Here is a 20,367-nt window from a genome sequence, read left to right on the forward strand (position 1 = left end):
TAAAGTGAGAAGGTAAAATAAATAAAGTAGTTTTTTGTGGTACCAAATAGCTAACAAAATAGCTCCACCAATGTGAATGCTCTAAAGAGAGAGGGTGAGGATCTGACACCCATATCCAACCTCATCCTATCTCGTTGTTATTACTATGCTAAATCGTTCTATTGGATTTTCTTTTAGAGTAAACATTCAGTAAGACTGTGGTGTAAAACCAGTGTTTTATGCCAGCCAATAAGAGACTGCCATGTCATCTCCTTTAAAAATATTATTATTTTAATAAAAAAAATCTCATCATTCTCTCTCTCGTCATGGTCACTCTCTCCCTCTCTCTCTTCTCACTTCTTCCTTTTCTCTTCTTTCTCTTTCATTCTCACTTTTTCCTTTTCTCTGTCGTTTGTCTCCACTGCCGCCACCTTGAAGGCGATGGTAGCCACCATATCTTTTTCTTTAATTCTCCATAAAAGATTATGCTTTATTCTACACTAGCTTGCTTTTAATGAGTCACTTAAATCCTTTTCCAAATCAAACCAAAACCAATACCCAATCTGAGAGACAGAATCAGAGTGAGAGAAATAGAGAAGAGAGAAGAGAGAGAATCAGAGAGTGAAAGAAGAGAGAGGGGCTGCTATTCCTAACCACACACCACGTGTTGTCGACGTCGATCCCTAGCCCACAACCCACAACCCATATGCTACCATGGCCTGTGACTACTCCACCACTGCGCCACAACCATCGAACCATCCTACAACCTAGTTAAAACCCATTCCACAAAACCCACAACCCTCATGCCACCACTGCCCCGACCAAGGCACCAACACTGCATTGCCACCATTGAGAGAGATTGTCAAGGAGAGCCTTGATTTGATGAGAAAGGTTTGAGTTTTTAGAGAGAGAAGTCTTAGTTTTTTGAGAGAGAGTTGATGAAACCCAGTCAACAACGATTCATGACCCATGGCTACCGTCGTTTTCAAGGTGGTGGCAATGGAGACAAATGGTAGAGAAAAGGAAAAAGTGAGAATGAAAGAGAAAGAAGAGAAAAGGAAGAAGTGAGAAGAGAGAGAGGGAGAGAGTGACCGTGAAGAGAGCGAGAATGATGAGAAATTTTTATTAAAATAATAATATTTTAAAAGAAAATGACGTGGCAGTCTCCTATTATTTCTTTTTAGTACACATTAAAAAGAAAGCCTAATGCACACTACATGTCACCCCAGACACCCACCACCACCCCCCGCGTGTTGGGTCTCAGAATAAATACAATGTTTGAGACTTCGTTAAGCCTAGCCGAAAAGGGCACATGTTCAATCCAGCCCAAAATCAAATTTTGAGCCCAAAATATTTGTTAACGTCCAACCTAGTTCATTTAATTTATGAACCAAGTGTTTAACCCAAATAGATGTACGAATTAGGTGGGGTCCGGCCGTCAGGGACTCAGGCTTGGCCCAGCTTGGTTGAGCCGACAAACTCACAATCCCAGTATTGATAAAATTACATGTTATTTTTTGTTTTTTCTAGGTTAATGATTAATTTATATTTGTTAAAATTACCATTGACTTGAATTGCCATTTAGGTCCCTGGGAAAAAGTTGTATTTTTTTTTATTTACTTATTTATAATTCAATAGTTGGGAAGGGAAATTTGAATTGCGATACAAACCACAACTCTCCATACTAAATCTACAATTCTCAATTTTTTTTTTCTTTTTTTTTTGGTTTGGTTGATGAAAATGACCACACTAGTCATCTCTACTGCTACCGATTTGCAAAACGAAACTTCAGTTGTCAATCTTCCCATCATGTGCCACTTGAAGAATCTTATATACTACCACAAATTTCACGCGCTTCTACTTTGTCACTTGCCTCACACACTAGTCAAAAATTTTGTTAAGTGTTGAATTTGACAATATTGACTTTTTTTAATAGCTCTATCCTACAATGTTTTTTGCATATATATTTTGAGGTCTATTTTCCCATTTAAGGCTCCCAATTCACTCAAATTGGCTCATTTGAGTCTTGTATGTGCAAAATTCATAGTTTCAAATTCATTTCAAATCATGCTTGATCCATTATCCATTCATTTCGGTCACTTTCAAGGCATCATTCAAGACATCTTTGAGGTATCTCTACAAGCTTATTCCAGATTCAAGACATGCCATTTAGTAAAAGAGTGTTCTATTTAGTAAAAGAGTCATCTTTTCCTTCATTTTGTTTCGTTAATTCTACTAAATTGGGAAGTTCAATACTAAGCTTTTTTGATGAAGCTATCACATGATCGTAGAAAATCTAAATTATGTGTTCTTTATAACATTTAAGTATATGCTTATTTTATCAACATAGGTTACCATTTGTTCCCGCACCATGGGAGGTTGTAAGAAATTTTTCCCACTTACCCAAACAACAAAAGTTCCCTCTGCCTTTTAACTTTTTTTTTTCCACCCTACCTTTCAACTTAAATGATGGCTAATGACATTACTGCATCTTCAAGCATCTATTCTGTGGTGTATAATTGCCTTTGACACAATAAAGAAAGAAAAGAGAGAGTCTTTGTATTCAAGCATGAGATGTGATTTTGCCTTTGTCTAGAATGTAACAATGCTGCAATAGTACAGCCCACTTCTATTAAGTCTAATGGCTTATCGTTTCCATTTGTGGGTTAGATTTGAGTTATGATTCCTTCAACTTCAATCTTCACGTAACAAAAATATTAAAAAAAAGAAAAGAAAAAAAAAGTCTTCTTCAATTTATGCATTTATATAGTAATTTATTATTATGTTTTGGGTAACTCAGATACAACTCATCTTTACTTACCAAAAACGAAGTTTTCTTTTCTTGAATATTGTAGACCTACTTGTAGTCTTGAACGACCAAATATAGGCAATATAGTTGAGCTACACAAAATTACGGTGATGCTACATGGAGTATAGGACGAAAAAGAATCTGCAGACAACAGAGTTTTATTATGCTCTAAATTCCCACATTTTACAGGTGTCTATTCATATCTTACTTTAATATGCATTTGTCCCAATTGCAAAACTTTTGAGCCAGACTTGGTAAGAGTGAATCACCTAAACTTATTTGGCCAAACTATTGAATTGAAAAAAAGAAAAAAAGAAAAGAAAAAGAATTACCTACTTTTCTGTATTGTTGTATCCAAATTTACCATAAATGACCAGAAATTTTGATTTATTCGTACTTCTAGCTCTCACTGATAAAATTTAAATGCCTTTGATTTGGGACATCCAGCTTGAAATGTGAAATAAAATTTTCAAAACGTCATTATTTTTACAAAAAGATTGAAGGAAAAAGAATAATGAATCATCAGGACTGAGAAACGGATTAAGTTGTTCCTGATTCCTGTTCCAAGATTTGGAAACTATGCAAATATGGTTGAATTTCCTTTAAATCTCATGACCAATACTTTTTCTTTTTCAGCTAATGTTACAACAAGAATAATCACAAACAAAAATGAACAATATTCAATGAGGAGGAGGAGGTATATACTCGTGCTCAATTGTAGGCAATGTTCGAGTGAGAGCTGCTGTAGGAGCTCTTACATGTCCAACCATAGATACTTGTAAAGCTTCTTCTTCATAAGCCCTTCTCTCCATCTCTTCAATTCTTGACTTCTTCTTGGCCTTAACAAACATTGCCACCAGAAGCAAACTCAAAAGAAAAGCACCCAATGCAGCCCCAATGGAACTTCCAACTGCCACTTTCAACCGGCTAATCTTTTTACTCACTTGCTTTGGGGGTGTCTCAATGACCAATCCAAAATGTCCATGCCTCGTTGCATCACATACATATGGTGATACCTGATTTGCTAGTGTGACTTTGCCATCACTTTCAAAACTAGCACAATATGGCCTAATTCCCTGTAAGTTAGTGAAGTTTGTAGTATTGCTGAAGTCTATTGTGATGGGCTTTTCTCCTGCAAGAATTCCAAGCTCAAAGGAGTTGCTAAAATTCACGTTGACACCAGAATTATAAGCTAGAAGACCTAAAATAGGGGACACAAGTTGGTAACCAGATAAATCATAGTTAGCATAATATATGGAAGACCAATTATATCCCAAGTTTTGTCTAACTACCATGACTCTTTCCACACAGGGATGCACAGTCACACCAACATCCAGATTAAATTCCATAACCCTTGCACCATACCTTTGAAGACTGCCACATCTGAACCTCGCCATGTTGACCCTGATGCCAGAAAAGTTTGCTGGTAAATGTACAGTGTGTAACGTTCCAGTCCTGAAACGTTGGTCAAACGACTTAAATGTGTAGTCTCTAATGTAGAGATCAAGAAGATGAGCTGATTTGATTCCTTGAGCTTCAGCTTTTATTGATGCTAATGATGCCCATGAAAGAATTATCAATGTAAAAGAGAAGAGGGAGCCCATGTGAGAAAATGAGCTTTGCTAAGAAGTTGGAAGAATATGTAGTAGTATGGAGTCGACAATTTTCTGGGGCTGGAAAATTAAAAGTATAGTTTGAAATTTGTGAAAAAATAAATCTAGATTAGATTCTTTTCCTGTAGAAAAGGAAAGTTTAGACTGTTTGGGAAAATTTAAAGAACATAAAAAGCTTTGGTGGATTAATGAGTAAGGAAGGAAAAAAGAAAGAGAAAAAGAAAAGAAAGTTCTTATAATATTGTTTCTATCATTGTAAGTGAAGGGAGTGAAAATGTTAGGTGGCTATGGAAGTTCCTGATAAGAAAGATTGCTTGTTGTTTTAGGAGATGTGGGGTTGTGAAGAACCAGCAAAATGAATCTCGTACTGTTGAATAGCAGCATACTTTTTGTTGATCTGTCTTAGTAAAGAAATTTTTTGAGTTGGCAAAGGGGTGAGAGTCATATGGCAAAGGTTGGGAGATATGATTTTGGAGCATGGGCTGGTAATGATGGTACTAAAGGGGCATGGCGTGCTTAGGTAAAGAAATGAGAGCATTTTTCACTTAGGGGCTCCCATACTCTAATTGTGCTTGATGACATGTCTGCCACTTGAACTACTTTGTGGTTTCTTGTTGGCTACCATGGCATTCTATTCTTCTTCTTCTTCTTCTTTTTGATATATCATGGGCCCAAATTTCACATGGGAGGTCAAATAAGAAATACAAGAATATGTTTTGAATTTTGGTGCAAATGACTCCCTTCATTCCCTTATTTTGTTTACCATTTATTGTAGGACCTCACGAGAGAGGAATTTATGTGCTTTTTGATGCTTTTTATTGTGTATCATTGGCACCTTATGGAGTGCATTAATTATGTCTTTTTGACTATAAGTACATCACAAGATTAGTATTGCCAAAGATAGAGATGTCCTATTCTTAAGCATATTGGATTTGTTAAGTTTTGGATTTGAGCACTAACAAAATATATATATATATATATATGTTTGGCGGAACAATGAAATTACTTTGTAGTTGAGTTGAGAAACAAAATTGCATAGAAGATTTGTCAATTGGGCCATCTCCATGAATCTTTTGCCGATAGTTAACTAATTTGTGCGGGATAAAGGGGCTACACACATTCAGGAGATTAACCAAGTTAATTGGCATCTTCACTAATCTTTAAAAGTAACAAGCAAAAGTAGTGATATTCTTGACATGAGCATCTACGCTCATAGCAGGTGAAAGTTCACTTTTTGTGAATAAGGATCACATACAAGACAAAAAAAATCCTCCAAAGTGAACGAACAAAAAAGCTTCGGGACTTAAAATAGAAGAAGAAAAAGAAGATAAAAGAGCCATGGTGAACAGCTTGTATATTTTAAATTATCAACGGAAGTTGAGACTGGTCCCATAAGTCAATCCTACTTGCCAATTAGCAGGAGCAACATTCCAAGCTATAATAGTCTCCCTGGTTGTGTAAGAGGTGATCCTAAAAGAAAGAGGTTGGCCTCCAAGAGTCGCAAATGCTTGGTATGAAGCTCCCCAATTATGGGTCATGCTTATCCATCCTGTTTTGCTTCCTTTCACCCACATATTAGCAATGTCTCCCCCACCTCCGACGTTCATCACATACACCAACAACCAGTACCCATTTCCTTGGAAAGAGAATCGAAGCCCGCCGGTCCTTATACATGGTACCCTATTACATAAAACAATGCTAACTATTAATCGTAGATATTTGTGTAAAATAGTAGATGTAAACTAGTGTAAGAAGATAATTTCCCATTTCAGAAGTGAACCGATTTTTCTTTTCTTCATTAATTAGTACTAGTATAATGACTTGATAAAAAGACTTTGAGAAATCCTATACCTGCGGTACATAACTGGGACAATGCCAGCCTTCCACTCTGCTATTTTCATAAAAGCAGGCTTGGCCATGTCAAAGTGGACTCGAGGTGGGTTGCACCACCCCCCAGCATTGGAGTCCTGTGACCAATTTGGTGGGCAAAGGTTCGTAGCGGTCACTGTTGTGAATGGTACCCCTGTAAAGCACCACTTTGATTGGTAACACTTTATTTGGTAGCAAGTCCCGCAAGCGTAGCCATTGTTGAACAAAGTTGAGCTCAAGGCTGCTGTATCTGTTCCATAACCATTAACAAACAGATTTCCATACCCACAAGCTCCTCCTGTAAGCCCAGTACAGAGAAGGGACATCAATTAACTTATTATTATGCTTTATTTCTTTTGTGATGAAATCTAATTTTTCTTAATAGATATGATAAAATATTAAATGATTAACTTTTACCATCAAACATAACACTATTGAGTTTATATTTTGCGTAGGCCGGATAAAATCTACTATTTGATTGCAAATTGTTCTAAATTGGACCATACATACATAAATGTTGATTGGTTCACATTGCTAAGGGAACGTGTAGACCATATAGCCAAAATTATGTCTTTTTCTTTTAGAAGAATTTTTACCCTATGGCTAAAATCATTTAACCAATATAAAATTTAAGTGCACTAAAAATTTTTCTTGCATGTTAAGGTGACTTTGGTTCCTCACCTTAATGCATTGAAAAAATAAACGTTGACTCTACTTCTTTTCACGTTTGACTCAGTAGCAAGAACAAATTTTGCCATCAAATCTTGTAATTAGATCAACAAGCAAAATTATTTTATTTTGAAATTATGTGTCTTTTTTTACCCTCAAGATAAAATGATGACAAAATATAATAATGTAAATTGAGTACCCATGGTTGCAGAGGCAGTATCGTCGCCGTAAAAGGTGGCGTGGGCAAGTTGCCATGGGCTTGGCCAGAAGACTCCGGCAACTTTTTGTTGGCTGATGATTGCCAATATTGATGCCATGAAGAAGAAGCTAAAGCTCCATGATTGAGAGGAAGAAGCCATGGTTCAATTCCTCTTGGTTACGAGCTCTTTCTGACTATGACAATTTGTAATGCCTATTGACTTGTACGTGCTAACTTATATAGTAACTAACAACAATTCTAATTATAGACAGTGCATTCATGATCCTCGCGGAGATTGAGTCTTTCAATTTAAATAATGGGGAAAAAAGTTTATAAAATGAAATCAATTTTGTTCGTTATTTGAAAAGCTTACTTGTTTATTTTTAAAAAACATTATATGAGAGTTTCATTGCACCAATATGTGGTTACCAAGAAAATTCTTGCACAGCCGATTGAATTGGATGTGTGGACCATGAAAAACTGCCTGAAATTATATAGTTTGGAACGTGCAGGCATGTTTATATTCTATGGTGTTTAAAGTCCTTAATTGATTCTTCTCAAAAAAAAAAAAAAAAAAAAATTCCTTAATTGATGTATCTCTTTTCGTTTGACCTCCCTTTTATTAATTAATTTAATCTTCAGTTTGGGTCCAATTGCTTTGCCCTTCCCTTCCTCTCATGAGTCACACAATCAGGGAATAGGAAGAATTTTACCCAAATAAAATCATTTTAATTAATATTAATTTGCTCTTTGATTTGTCCAAAACTCCAAATTTCGAGATCAGTGACACAAAATATATTTGGTTTACAATTTCAGCTATTAAATTTCAAATATTAGTTTGGCTAGTAGGAGAACTTATTTTTTTCTCTATTCTTTTTTGTGAGAGGAGGATTATGTTTTCTCATTCTAAATTTTCATCTCATTTTACAATGTATCCCCCAAACTATTGCTTGAAATCCCAATTTAAAATAATTGTTTCAATGTACCCCTTGTTGTCTCTAAATAGACAGTTGGGAATATATTGAAACAATTATATTAAATTGGTTTTTTATTTTTTTGTTTTTCGTTTTTAACAATGAGCATACTATATGGTTAAACTTATCTAGAAATGCTTTTGATATAAGGCAAAGGAAAAAAAAATGTGAAGATTGGTTTCAACAATTAATTTAAGAAAACACACCAAAAAAGTGTTTTTTTTTTTTTTTTTGCTTATAAATAACTAAAAGTCAAATCTGAAAATTGTAAACAAGAATGGACTCAAAATATGAAATTTCCTGTTTGGGTTTTAGCATTTTGCTTACTAAAATATCCTTACACAAATTCTTAAACTCTCTAAAATACTCCTATCTTTTAGTTAAATAATTTAAAATTTAAAAACACAAAATGGTTAAAAGAGTAATTTACTATTTTTTTTAAAGTTGTTAAGCTTTAGACTTTCAAACTTTTATCAATTCTCATGGAGAAAAAGATTTTAAAAATTAGGACACTATGTTTGTCTTACTTTTAAACATTAGTATTTCACTTTCTCAAAAAAAAAAAAAAAAAAAAAATTAGTATTTCACTAAATTAAAAAAAAAAAAATGATAAGTCTAGTTTCAATATTCATTTGGATAGTGGGAGAAATTTCCTTTTTTATTTTGTTTTTATTTTTAAAACAATGAGCTAAATGGTTAAATTCATCTAGACATACTTTTGTACATATGTGAGAGAGGGAAAAAAAAAAATCGCTCGATCAATTAATTTAAAGAAAANTATTTTGTTTTTATTTTTTAAAACAATGAGCTAAATGGTTAAATTCATCTAGACATACTTTTGTACATATGTGAGAGAGGGAAAAAAAAAAATTCGCTCGATCAATTAATTTAAAGAAAACACAAACATAGTATAGTTTTATGCAAGGAAAATGTTAAAACAATGAGCTAAATGGTTTAATTCATCCAGACATACTTTTGTATATATGTGAGAGAAATAAAAAATTACATTTGGTCTGATCAATTAATTTAAAAAAACATAAACATAGTAGTGTTTTATGCAAGGTAAATGTTAAAGATACTATAAGTTTTATAGTATATAAAATTTAGAAATGAATGTGATAATAAATGTGATTAATGGATTTCGACCATTCTATAATGGAATATTTGAATTAGTTTTATATAATTTGTAATATATCAATTTGTAAGTTCAAAGTAATAAAATTTGCAGTTTTTTATTTTTTGAGAAAGTCTTTTTTTTTTTTTAATTAATAACTAGAAGTCTTTTTTTTTTTTTTTTTGAGGAACAACTAGAAGTCAAAAACATAAACCTATTGTGCTTTATTACGCGCCTATAAATAATGATATGATTTTCAAATCAATTCAGGCCGGTGACTCGGTGTTGTTAATGGGTATTAAATATTCAATTTAAGGGTCCAAATATTCTCTATGGCCCCACCTGTTTAAGGCGTTCAAATTAAATGTAGCCACGTATTTAAGTTTGTACTTGTATGCGCAAGTGCAAGTGCAAGTGCAAGTCATATCATTGACTTTATCCCTAGTTTTATTTATTTATTTTGTTTTTTTCTCCAGTAATGCGGCCATGCCGGTGAGGGAATTGTTGCCAATATTCTTGAACTTAGACAAGTGAATCTTTTTAAACAAATCAAAGCTATGGAAACCAGAGGAAATTTGGGAGTAGTACTCTTTCAAAATGATTGAACACCCAATTCGTTTTAAGCGCAACAAAACTCAATAATTTAGGCTGAGCTACTAAATATACACACATGAGATTGAGACCTAGAGAATCTTCTTGGCTGTCAGGGTTTTATTTTTATTTTTATTTATTTTATTTTTTAATTATTATTATTATTATTTTTAATGGTTAGAAGGGGTAGTGAAATGGTGGCACTCCCTAACCTCCCTAGAGCAATACCTCATTTTTATGAAGCATAAAGGGCATTAGCGCTTTGTTAGTGAAAAATGACTTGAACCCAAGACCTAAGTCCAAGCTACTAGTCCCCTCTTAGCGGTGATGAATTCTTGCATCTCTGCTTTGCTCTTTAGTAACTACATTTAGACTTTGACAAAATAGAACCTAGACCCAATAATTCAACCCAAACTTGAAGAAAAACATGTTATTTAAACTTGAGAGTTTTAATCCAAAGTTAAAATGAGGTGACCTGTGACCTAATGATCTAACCCAAACATGCAAACATACAAGGATTTTGGTGTTTTTCATACATTTGTTAGCCATCACATTGCAGAGATTATTAATTTTTTGTTCAAAATTGTTAGGTTGTAAACAAGCTAAGCTTTTTCGAGTATATTTTTTTTTTTTAGCCATCACATTGTAAAGATTATTAATTTTTTGTTCAAAATTGTTAGGTTGTAAACAAGCTAAGTTTTTTTGAGTATTATTATTATTTTTTTTAGTGCAAAAATAATAGTAGACTTTATTTATATAGAATCACTTTGTACAATAGGGAATAGAAAAGAGGGGTATTCTTCTAAACAAAGAATTACATTTTTTTTTTTTTTGCAACACTAGCCAAAGCTAGAACAGCACGATTACATTGTAAAGGAAAATTATAATAAAAATAAAAAAATCAAAACTATCTCTAATCAAATTAATGTCTTCAAGGATCCAAGCGACCTCTAGTGAGCAAATTCTATCAACTTTTAAGAAGCTGATGCTAAGACCAAATTGTAAAGCTATTCTCATTAAAGAAGTCGTACAAATGGAGTTCAAAGTCTTCTCCACACGAACACATGATGTAGCAAACACTCCACCTCTGTTGTTTCGTATAGGGAGACCAAAACCCACAGAATTTACTCTTTTTTTTTTTCCTATGAGAAAACCAAGTTCAATATGTAGATGGAGATTGGATTTTCATGTAGGAGATGGAGATTGGAGAGTATCCCCATTGACCAAATGCTGACCTGCTTGACTATCACCCTTAATAGCTAGTTTTTTGAAAACTGGAGACCCTTGCTGTGAACAATCTGACTGTGGACGTTTTAGAGGATATGAAGGTGTTTCATGAACTTCAGTGGATGGAATAGTATTGGACTATCGAAGAATTCGCTTCCAAGAGCGAAGGGACTGTTTTTTATTCTCCGGATAATCCTCCATAATAATTGGGGATAATTCCATCTCAACATCACAATTTGAAAAATCCTCAAAAAAAAAAAAAAAAAAAAAAAAATAAAAACTATCTCTAATCAAATTAATGTCTTCAAGGATCCAAGCGACCTCTAGTGGGCAAATTCTATCAAAGTTTAAAAGATCAATAAGTTCAGCAAGGTTACACTCTTCTTCAACTTTTAAGAAGCTGATGCTAAGACCAAATTGTAAAACTATTCTCATTAAAGAAGTCGTACAAATGGAGTTCAAAGTCTTCTCCACACGAACACATGATGTAGCAAACACTCCACCTCTGTTGTTTCGTATAGGGAGACCAAAACCCACTGAATTTACTCTTTTTTTTTTCCTATGAAAAAACCAAGTTCAATATGTAGATGGAGAGTGGATTTTCATGTAGGAGATGGAGATTGGAGAGTATCCCCATTGACCAAATGCTGACCTGCTTGACTATCACCCTTAATAGCTAGTTTTTTGAAAACTGGAGACCCTTGCTGTGAACAATCTGACTGTGGACGTTTTAGAGGATATGAAGGTGTTTCATGAACTTCAGTGGATGGAATAGTATTGGACTATCGAAGAATTCGCTTCCAAGAGCGAAGGGACTGTTTTTTATTCTCCGGATAATCCTCCATAATAATTGGGGATAATTCCATCTCAACATCACAATTTGAAAAATCCTCATCTGAATCTTTTGTATTTATCCCAAAAGATTTTTGTTGATTTCCTTCCATTGAAGGATTCCTTTCACTCAAGAGGTCTTTTGGATCAGGAAACATCTCCTTCTCCATACATATCGGAGTGGTTTGGATTAGTGACTTTTTCGAATCAGGTGAAGGTTGGATCTTATCAAGGCGGGCTTTGAATTTGAAAGAGAGATAGGGACAGCAACACTCCAGGTTTCAAATTTAAATTTGATTTTCTAATTCCGAAAATACTTGGTTTTTCGAAGTTTTCGGAGGAGCATCCAGCTCGGCATTAGCTGCTGGAAGATTCAGAGTTCCGATCAGCGGCAATTTGCAGCACCTGAGGATAGCTTGGAAATTGGTCTTTGTCACCGTCGTTCCCCTCTGTTTCCAGGTTTTCTTCATCACTAGCTTCATCGGTATTGGGTTGACTAGAGGAAGTTTTACCCTTAACAACTTTTGGGTCTACTACACCAAGCCAAGGCCCATATTGCAAATCCTCCTCATCCACCGAAATACATCCTCTCCTGGTGCTTGGGCATTCCCGCTCTTGATGACCTAGAATTCCACATCGGTAACAAAAAATAGGAAGTCTCTCGTTACTTAAAATAGACACACCCCTCTTCCATATCTTTAGTATGAACCATCTTCCTTCTCATTAGAGGTTTAGTATGACAATATCCACCCTCATGCATAGAAATGGGCCCCAAGCTAGTACACTCTTTGGAGCATCAATTAAAAGTGGGGTGCCAATCTCCTTTGCAATGCGTTTACCAACAGTTGCATAGGGATGGCAATTTAGATCCAGCCCGCGGATACCCGGCCCGGACCGACCCTAATGGGGCGGATTTTACCCGACCCGATAAAGAATAGGGTCGGGTATGGGTTTAAAAAAAAAAACCCAAAGCGGGTTATGGTCGGGTTCAGGTTTTATCAAAAAACCCAAAACCCGACCCGAAACACGACCCGGATAAGACCCGGTTTCAATGAAATTACTAAAAAAACCTCCCCTATATATATATATATATAGCTATAAACACGGTAAAACACAAACCCTAACTCCCTCATTTCTCAGCTCACACCTCCAGCCTCCTCACCCTCACTCCCTCATTTCAGCTCACACACACACACACACACACTCCAAGTTTCAAATTTAAATTTGATTTTCTGATTCCGAAAATACTTGGTTTTTCAAAGTTTTGGGAGGAGCATCCAGCTCGGCATTAGCTGCTTGAAGATTCAGAGTTCTGATTAGCAGCAATTGCAGCACCTAAGGATAGCTTGGAGATTGGTCTTTGTCACCGTCATTCCCCTCTATTTCCAGGTTTTCTTCATCACAAGCTTCATCAGTATTGGGTTGACTAGAGGAAGTTTTACCCTTAACAGCTTTTGGGTCTACTACACCAAGCCAAGGCCCATATTGCAAATCCTCCTTATCCACCGAAATACATCCTCTCATGGTGCTTGGGCATTCCCGCTCTTGATGACCTAGAATTCCACATCGGTAACAAAAAATAGGATGTCTCTCGTTACTTAAAATAGACACACCCCTCTTCCATATATTTAGTATGAACCATCTTCCTTCTCATTAAAGGTTTAGTATGACAATATCCACCCTCATGCATAGGAATGGGCCCCAAGCTAGTACACTCTTTGGAGCATCAATTAAAAGTGGGGTGCCAATCGCCTTTGCAATGCGTTTACCAACAGTTGTATAGGGATGGCAATTTAGATCCGGCCCGTGGATACCCGGCCCGGCCCGACCCTAATGGGGCGGATTTTACCCGGCCCGATAAAGAATAGGGTCAGGTATGGGTTAAAAAAAAAAAACCCAAAGCGGCTCTGGGTTGGATCCGGGTTTTATCAAAAAACCCAAAACCCGACCCGAAACCCGACCCGGATAAGACCCGGTTTCAATGAAATTACTAAAAAAACCTCCCCTATATACATATATATATAGCTATAAACATGGTAAAACATAAACCCTAACTCCCTCATTTCTCAGCTCACACCTCCAGCCTCCTCACCCTCACTCCCTCATTTCAGCTCACACACACACACACACACACACACACACACACACACACACACACACTCTAGGTTTCAAATTTAAATTTGATTTTCTGATTCCGAAAATACTTGGTTTTTCGAAGTTTTGGGAGGAGCATCCAGCTCGGCATTAGCTGTTTGAAGATTCAGAGTTCTGATCAGCGGCAATTGCAGCACCTAAGGATAGGGTCGGGTATGGGTTTAAAAAAAAAAACCTAAAGCGGGTTCGGGTTTTATCAAAAAACCCAAAACCCGACCCGAAACCAGACCCGGATAAGACCCGGTTTCAATGAAATTACTAAAAAAACCTCCCCTATATATATATATATAGCTATAAACACGGTAAAACACAAACCCTACCTCCCTCATTTCTCAGGTCACACCTCCAGCCTCCTCACCCTCACTCCCTCATTTCAACTCACACACACACACTCCAGGTTTAAAATTTAAATTTGATTTTCTGATTCCGAAAATACTTGGTTTTTCGAAGTTTTGGGAGGAGCATCTAGCTCGGCATTAGCTGCTTGAAGATTCAGAGTTCTGATCAGCGGCAATTGCAGCACCTGAGGATAGCTTGGAGATTGGTCTTTGTCACCATCGTTCCCCTCTGTTTCTAGGTTTTCTTCATCACTAGCTTCATCGGTATTGGGTTGAATAGAGGAAGTTTTACCCTTAACAGCTTTTGGGTCTACTATACCAAGCCAAGGCCCATATTGCAAATCCTCCTCATCCACCGAAATACATCCTCTCCTGGTGCTTGGGCATTCCCGCTCTTGATGACCTAAAATTCCGCATCGGTAACAAAAAATAGGAAGTCTCTCGTTACTTAAAATAGACACACCCCTCTTCCATATCTTTAGTATGAACCATCTTCCTTCTCATTAGAGGTTTAGTATGACAATATCCACCCTCATGCATAGGAATGGGCCCCAAGCTAGTACACTCTTTGGAGCATCAATTAAAAGTGGGGTGCCAATCTCCTTTGCAATGCATTTACCAACAGTTGCATAGGGATGGCAATTTAGATCCAGCCCGCGGATACCCGGCCCGGCCCGACCCTAATGGGGCGGATTTTACCCGGCTCGATAAAGAATAGGGTCGGGTATGGGTTAAAAAAAAAAAAACCCAAAGCGGGTTCGGGTTTTATCCAAAAACCCAAAACCCGATCCGGATAAGACCCGGTTTCAATGAAATTACTAAAAAAACCTCCCCTATATATATATAGCTATAAACACGGTAAAACACAAACCCTAACTCCCTCATTTCTCAGCTCACACCTCCAGCCTCCTCACCCTCACTCCCTCATTTCAGCTCACACACACACACTCCAGGTTTCAAATTTAAATTTGATTTTCTGATTATGAAAATACTTGGTTTTTCGAAGTTTTGGGAGGAGCATCCAGCTCGGCATTAGCTGCTTGAAGATTCAGAGTTCTGATCAGCGGCAATTGCAGCACCTGAGGATAGCTTGGAGATTGGTCTTTGTCACCGTCGTTCCCTTCTGTTTCCAGGTTTTCTTCATCACTAGCTTCATCGGTATTGGGTTGACTAGAGGAAGTTTTACCCTTAACAGCTTTTGGGTCTACTACACCAAGCCAAGGCCCAAATTGCAAATCCTCCTCATCCACTGAAATACATCCTCTCCTGATGCTTGGGCATTCCCGCTCTTGATGACCTAGAATTCCACATCGGTAACAAAAAATAGGATGTCTCTCGTTACTTAAAATAGACACACCCCTCTTCCATATCTTTAGTATGAACCATCTTCCTTCTCATTAGAGGTTTAGTATGACAATATCCACCCTCATGCATAGGAATGGGCCCCAATCTAGTACACTCTTTGGAGCATCAATTAAAAGTGGGGTGCTAATCTCCTTTGCAATGCGTTTACCAACAGTTGTATAGGGATGGCAATTTAGATTCGGCCCATGGATACCCGGCCCGGCCCGACCCTAATGGGCGGATTTTACCCGGCCCGATAAAGAATAGGGTCGGGTATGGGCTTAAAAAAAAAAAAACCCAAAGCGGGTTCGGGTTTTATCAAAAAACCCAAAACCCGACCCGAAACCTGACCCAGATAAGACCCGATTTCAATGAAATTACTAAAAAAACCTCCCCTATATATATAGCTATAAACACGGTAAAACACAAACCTTAACTCCCTCATTTCTCAGCTCACACCTCCAGCCTCCTCACCCTCACTCCCTCATTTCAGCTCACACACACACACACACACACACACACACACACACAACCTTCTTCAACCTTTTGCCTCCTTCTCTCTAAACACATCTTACACCTTCTTCCTCTCTCTAGATCAACTTTTTCTGTCTAGATTCATCGGATAGCAGTGTGGAAGGCCTTTTTCTACATCTCTACGTGTGTGTGTCTGTCTCTAAACGCTGTTCATGGTGCGGCTGACCTTTTTAGGAGTTATTTTTGTACCATACACAGCGATTTTCTCCAAAATAAGAACACCTCTGTCCTCGACGATGCCTGCTGTCTGTGAGGGACTGAGGGTCACACCTCCTCAGTCCTGACCCTCGTCTCACGCTCCGTCTCGCGCTCCTCTCGTCGCCCCCTTCACGGACCCACTCTCAGCCACCCTCACGGCTTCACTCTCACTCTCCAGGCATAGCCGATCGCACCAGATCGTTCAAAGCCCAACGATCTATGCAACCTAGCCTCAGCTGCACAAGCCGCCGAGGCGCGTATGTGGCCCAACGACATCGACGACAAGCGGGTGTAAGATATTTCCTTTTTTTTTTTCTTCATATTTTAAGCTGGTTGGGCATATTTTTGGCATTTGGGCCTTAAAAAAAATTGATTGTGATTAGGCCATGATTTGGTCCGAAAATTAGGCCCAAATTTGGCCTTGTTGGACGAGGCCCGCGGGGCCCACGGAGCCAGGCGGGTGCGGGTTTGGGCCCCGGGAAAAAAACCCGTTAAGTAAACGGGTCGGGTTCAAGCCGCGGGTCTTGGCCCGCGGGTCGGGTCCGGGTATGGAAAAACCCGGCCCAAACCCGACCCGTTGCCATTTCTACAGTTGTATTCATACTTTTAATAGGGATATTGAACACTTTAATCCAAAAGGGGGATTGTTGAAATTTAACATTACCTGGACTTAGATCACCTTCAAATCATTCTAATAACACCAGTCTCTTATCAAAAGACCACAGGCTTTTGTCCAAAACATCCATCATGTGCTCCTCAGTGACAAAAACAGCCAAGAATAAGTTGTTCCCCACTTTTTTGATTGTTACACGGTGAGATCATTTCCACAATTGTTGAAGAGTGGATTTGAATGCCTCCTTATTGAACTCTTTGTTGGTCTGTAATTGAAACAAAAGGCTAAATTGGGCGTGCTCCTTTGACCGCTCTACATCCTGGTAATCAACTAATAAAACACATTTTTCCTCCTCAGAAAGACTAAATTTCTTCCATAATTCCTCCATAGACGAATCCATTTTGATATTCAAAGTTGGGAAAGAAAGACAAGGAGAATAGAGGAAAGAGTTTATGAAAGGTGAAGAAAAACAAATGAGTGATAAAGATATAAGATAGAGAAAAAATCCCCAACTAAGATCATGAAAAGATCAGAGAGGTTTGAATCTTGTGTTTGAAGACAAACACAAATTAGGAGCTTCTACTTTCCAAAACTACAAGGAGTTAGGGAGAGAGAAGTTTACAATTCTTCACTAGCTTTGTCGAGTATTGAATGTTCAAATTCGGCTCGACAACAAATTTAAAATATTTAAACTTGGCTTGAACTTAAATCAAGCCAACAAACTATGTTTGAGCTTAAGCTTGTTAGAAAATCCAAAAGCTTGAGTTTGGCTTGGATTGACTTAATTTATTAGTCAAATTGAGCTTGAGCTCAATATCAAACTCAAACTTAAGCTTCATTTCAAGCTTTTAAGCTCAAGATCCAATAGAAGTACATGATCAAATCCATAATAAGCAAATTATCAAGCCCATTTGGTTTGGATATGTGATCCTAACTCCCAATTAATTAAAAACTTAGTAAAAAATGAGTTTATTTTTCAAGATCATATTAAATATGCTTGAGCTTGACTCGTTTATTAAACAAGCCTAAAATTAAAGTTCAAGCTTAGCTTGTTTATAAATAAACAAACATGAATAAGTTTTTTATCTAGTCAAGTACGAGTTGTTTATGAATGACTTGGTCATTTATAGACCTAATTTTCATAAAAGTAACTCAAGCCAAGACAAAAAGGAAAAAGAAGTAAATTACATGTTATCACTGTGAGCTGCCATCCTTATTGCAATCTCCCAACCAAACTTTAGTTTGGATGGATTGGCCCTTAAAAGAATAACAATAAGGGTCTGATTAATAGGTGTTCTTAGGGTATTTGTTAACGAACATTTTGGGAAAGTTTTTGTATCACTTTAATGGAAATTATAAAAAAAAAAAGTAAAAAAAAGAGTTTTTTTTTTCTTTTCCCATAATTAAAAAAAAAAAAATTGATTAAACCAATAGTTTTTGTTTTTTCACTAACATTTCTCTCATAATAATATGCCTTTTAATGTCGAAATTGAACAATAAATTTAACAGGCATGACAAAAATGATTGACATATCCTTAACACATGGTGACATGGCAGTTTTGTTATTGACACACATATTACCTCCATATGGCATATGCCAATTCAACTAAAAATTCTCAAATTGCTAACTTTTTATTTTTATTTTTATTTATTTATTTATTTATTTTTTGAGAATCACTCCTAATTTGCATATTAGGAAATAGGCGTAAGCTCTTTGTAATTTTAGGTTAGATAGAAATAAGAGTGAACTAATCATAATTAATGGGTTTGGGTGTCAATTACTTTTTCTTATTTATGTCATATTTAACATGTTCTTATTTCTCTAGTAAGGGGCATTTGCAACAATGCTTTTAATTAATGGATCAATAGCCCAAATTGAAATTTTTGGTTAAGGAATTATAGCGATAATCAACCTTTGAAGCAGAATCTAGCTCACATCTTGAGAATTATTCTTCCTTGGTAACCAATAGAGGATAGTTTATTTTGAACCTTAAACCCAAATAACCAATTCTGAAGAAAATCAGCCCGAAGAGTTGGCAGTAACTCAGATTCATATCAGCAAGCCCCTGTCAAAAGCTTAGGGGAGCATGTTAGAATCCATGAACACCTATATATCTTCTTAGGGAAGATTGCTTGGAACTGTCTCCTAATAAGATCAGTGATTAACATCATTAACTCCATATTCCAATCGAAGATACGGACTTCCCACTTTGTCAAAATGCACCGGAGACTACTGAGCATCTGTTCATCTCATGCCTCATCATACGGATGGCACGGTCCCATACATAATGGCTCATTAGACTACAATCTTTGGCAGGCAAAATCAATATCTCGGTGTTAGATTTATTCTTACAGTTCCTTGTTAGCATTTCTCTTGTTGTGGGCTAGCATAGTTGTAAACACTCAATTTTGCACCAAGAATTTAATCTTGGAAGATGACTGAAATGATTATTCTAAGAACCCAAAAGATCATAATTGCTTTTCATGCATTGAATCATTCATCCCATATCATAAAAATGATCTTGAGATTCTAATGATCGTGACGATATGCCTAATTCCCAATCGGATCGTCAAATTAAAAGATATCACAATATCAAGTTTTCATAGTCTGCATGCATTCAGTTGGATGAACTAACCATGTGTGATTAATTGAAATTAATTTTGATTGGTCAATAATTAAAATCAATTAAATAATTTTTGTGATTGGTTGTTGATTTTGATTAAAAATAAGTTTGGTTGTATAGGAATAAAATGGATAATCTGATAATATGAGAATTGTTGATAATTAGGATTTTAGAGTAATTATTTTTCAGATAATTATTTTTTTAAAGGACTTAATTATCAAGTTAAAATGGATTTTATTAGGAATACAAGTTTAAAAAACGTCCAAGTATAATTCAACCGTGCCAATTGGCACATGTTATACATTAGGTCCAGAAACGATTAGTTTAGGTCTAGGCCTATCAGATTTGATTTTTTAGGGATAAAACCTGACCTAATTCGTATCTGGTGATTTTGTAAGCAACTCTAGCTTATTTTTTTAAGCAGACACACCTCTATAAATAGAGGAGAAAATCTAAAATTCAGCACCGCTCTACCCTTTAACATTAAAGAAACTTTGGAAGTTTGACTTTAAGATTTTCTTTCTTGTTAAGTGAAAATTCTTTAGGACTTAGAGAGATTCCCTCTCTCTAACTCTAAAGTAATTCCCCCCACAGAATTTGTACGTGTAATTGATGCAGGTATCACTTTTACTCTTTTATTAACATGCATGTATGAATGTTTATTCTCTTATTAGCATATGTATCTAA

The 20,367-nt window shown here is 36.4% G+C and overlaps 2 protein-coding genes across 2 annotated transcripts; both read right to left on the bottom strand.

Moving 5' to 3' along the window:
- Positions 1-3,366: 3,366 nt before the first annotated feature.
- LOC111989279 (uncharacterized) lies at positions 3,367-5,032 on the bottom strand. Its single transcript, XM_024021063.2, has one exon. The coding sequence runs from the start codon at positions 4,390-4,392 to the stop codon at positions 3,469-3,471; it is 924 nt and encodes a 307-aa protein (XP_023876831.1). The 5' UTR covers positions 4,393-5,032; the 3' UTR covers positions 3,367-3,468.
- A 497-nt stretch (positions 5,033-5,529) lies between these two features.
- Positions 5,530-7,402, bottom strand: LOC111989333 (expansin-A7). The gene is made up of 3 exons (XM_024021129.2): positions 7,139-7,402; positions 6,253-6,568; positions 5,530-6,081 (listed from the first exon to the last, which is right to left on the bottom strand). Exons 1-3 carry the CDS (start codon positions 7,296-7,298, stop codon positions 5,769-5,771), a joined length of 789 nt encoding a protein of 262 aa, XP_023876897.1. The 5' UTR covers positions 7,299-7,402; the 3' UTR covers positions 5,530-5,768.
- Positions 7,403-20,367: the final 12,965 nt, after the last annotated feature.

This window comes from Quercus suber, unplaced genomic scaffold (genome assembly GCF_002906115.3).
Source record: "Quercus suber isolate HL8 unplaced genomic scaffold, Cork oak 2.0 scaffold_509, whole genome shotgun sequence".
Classification (NCBI taxonomy): domain Eukaryota; kingdom Viridiplantae; phylum Streptophyta; class Magnoliopsida; order Fagales; family Fagaceae; genus Quercus; species Quercus suber.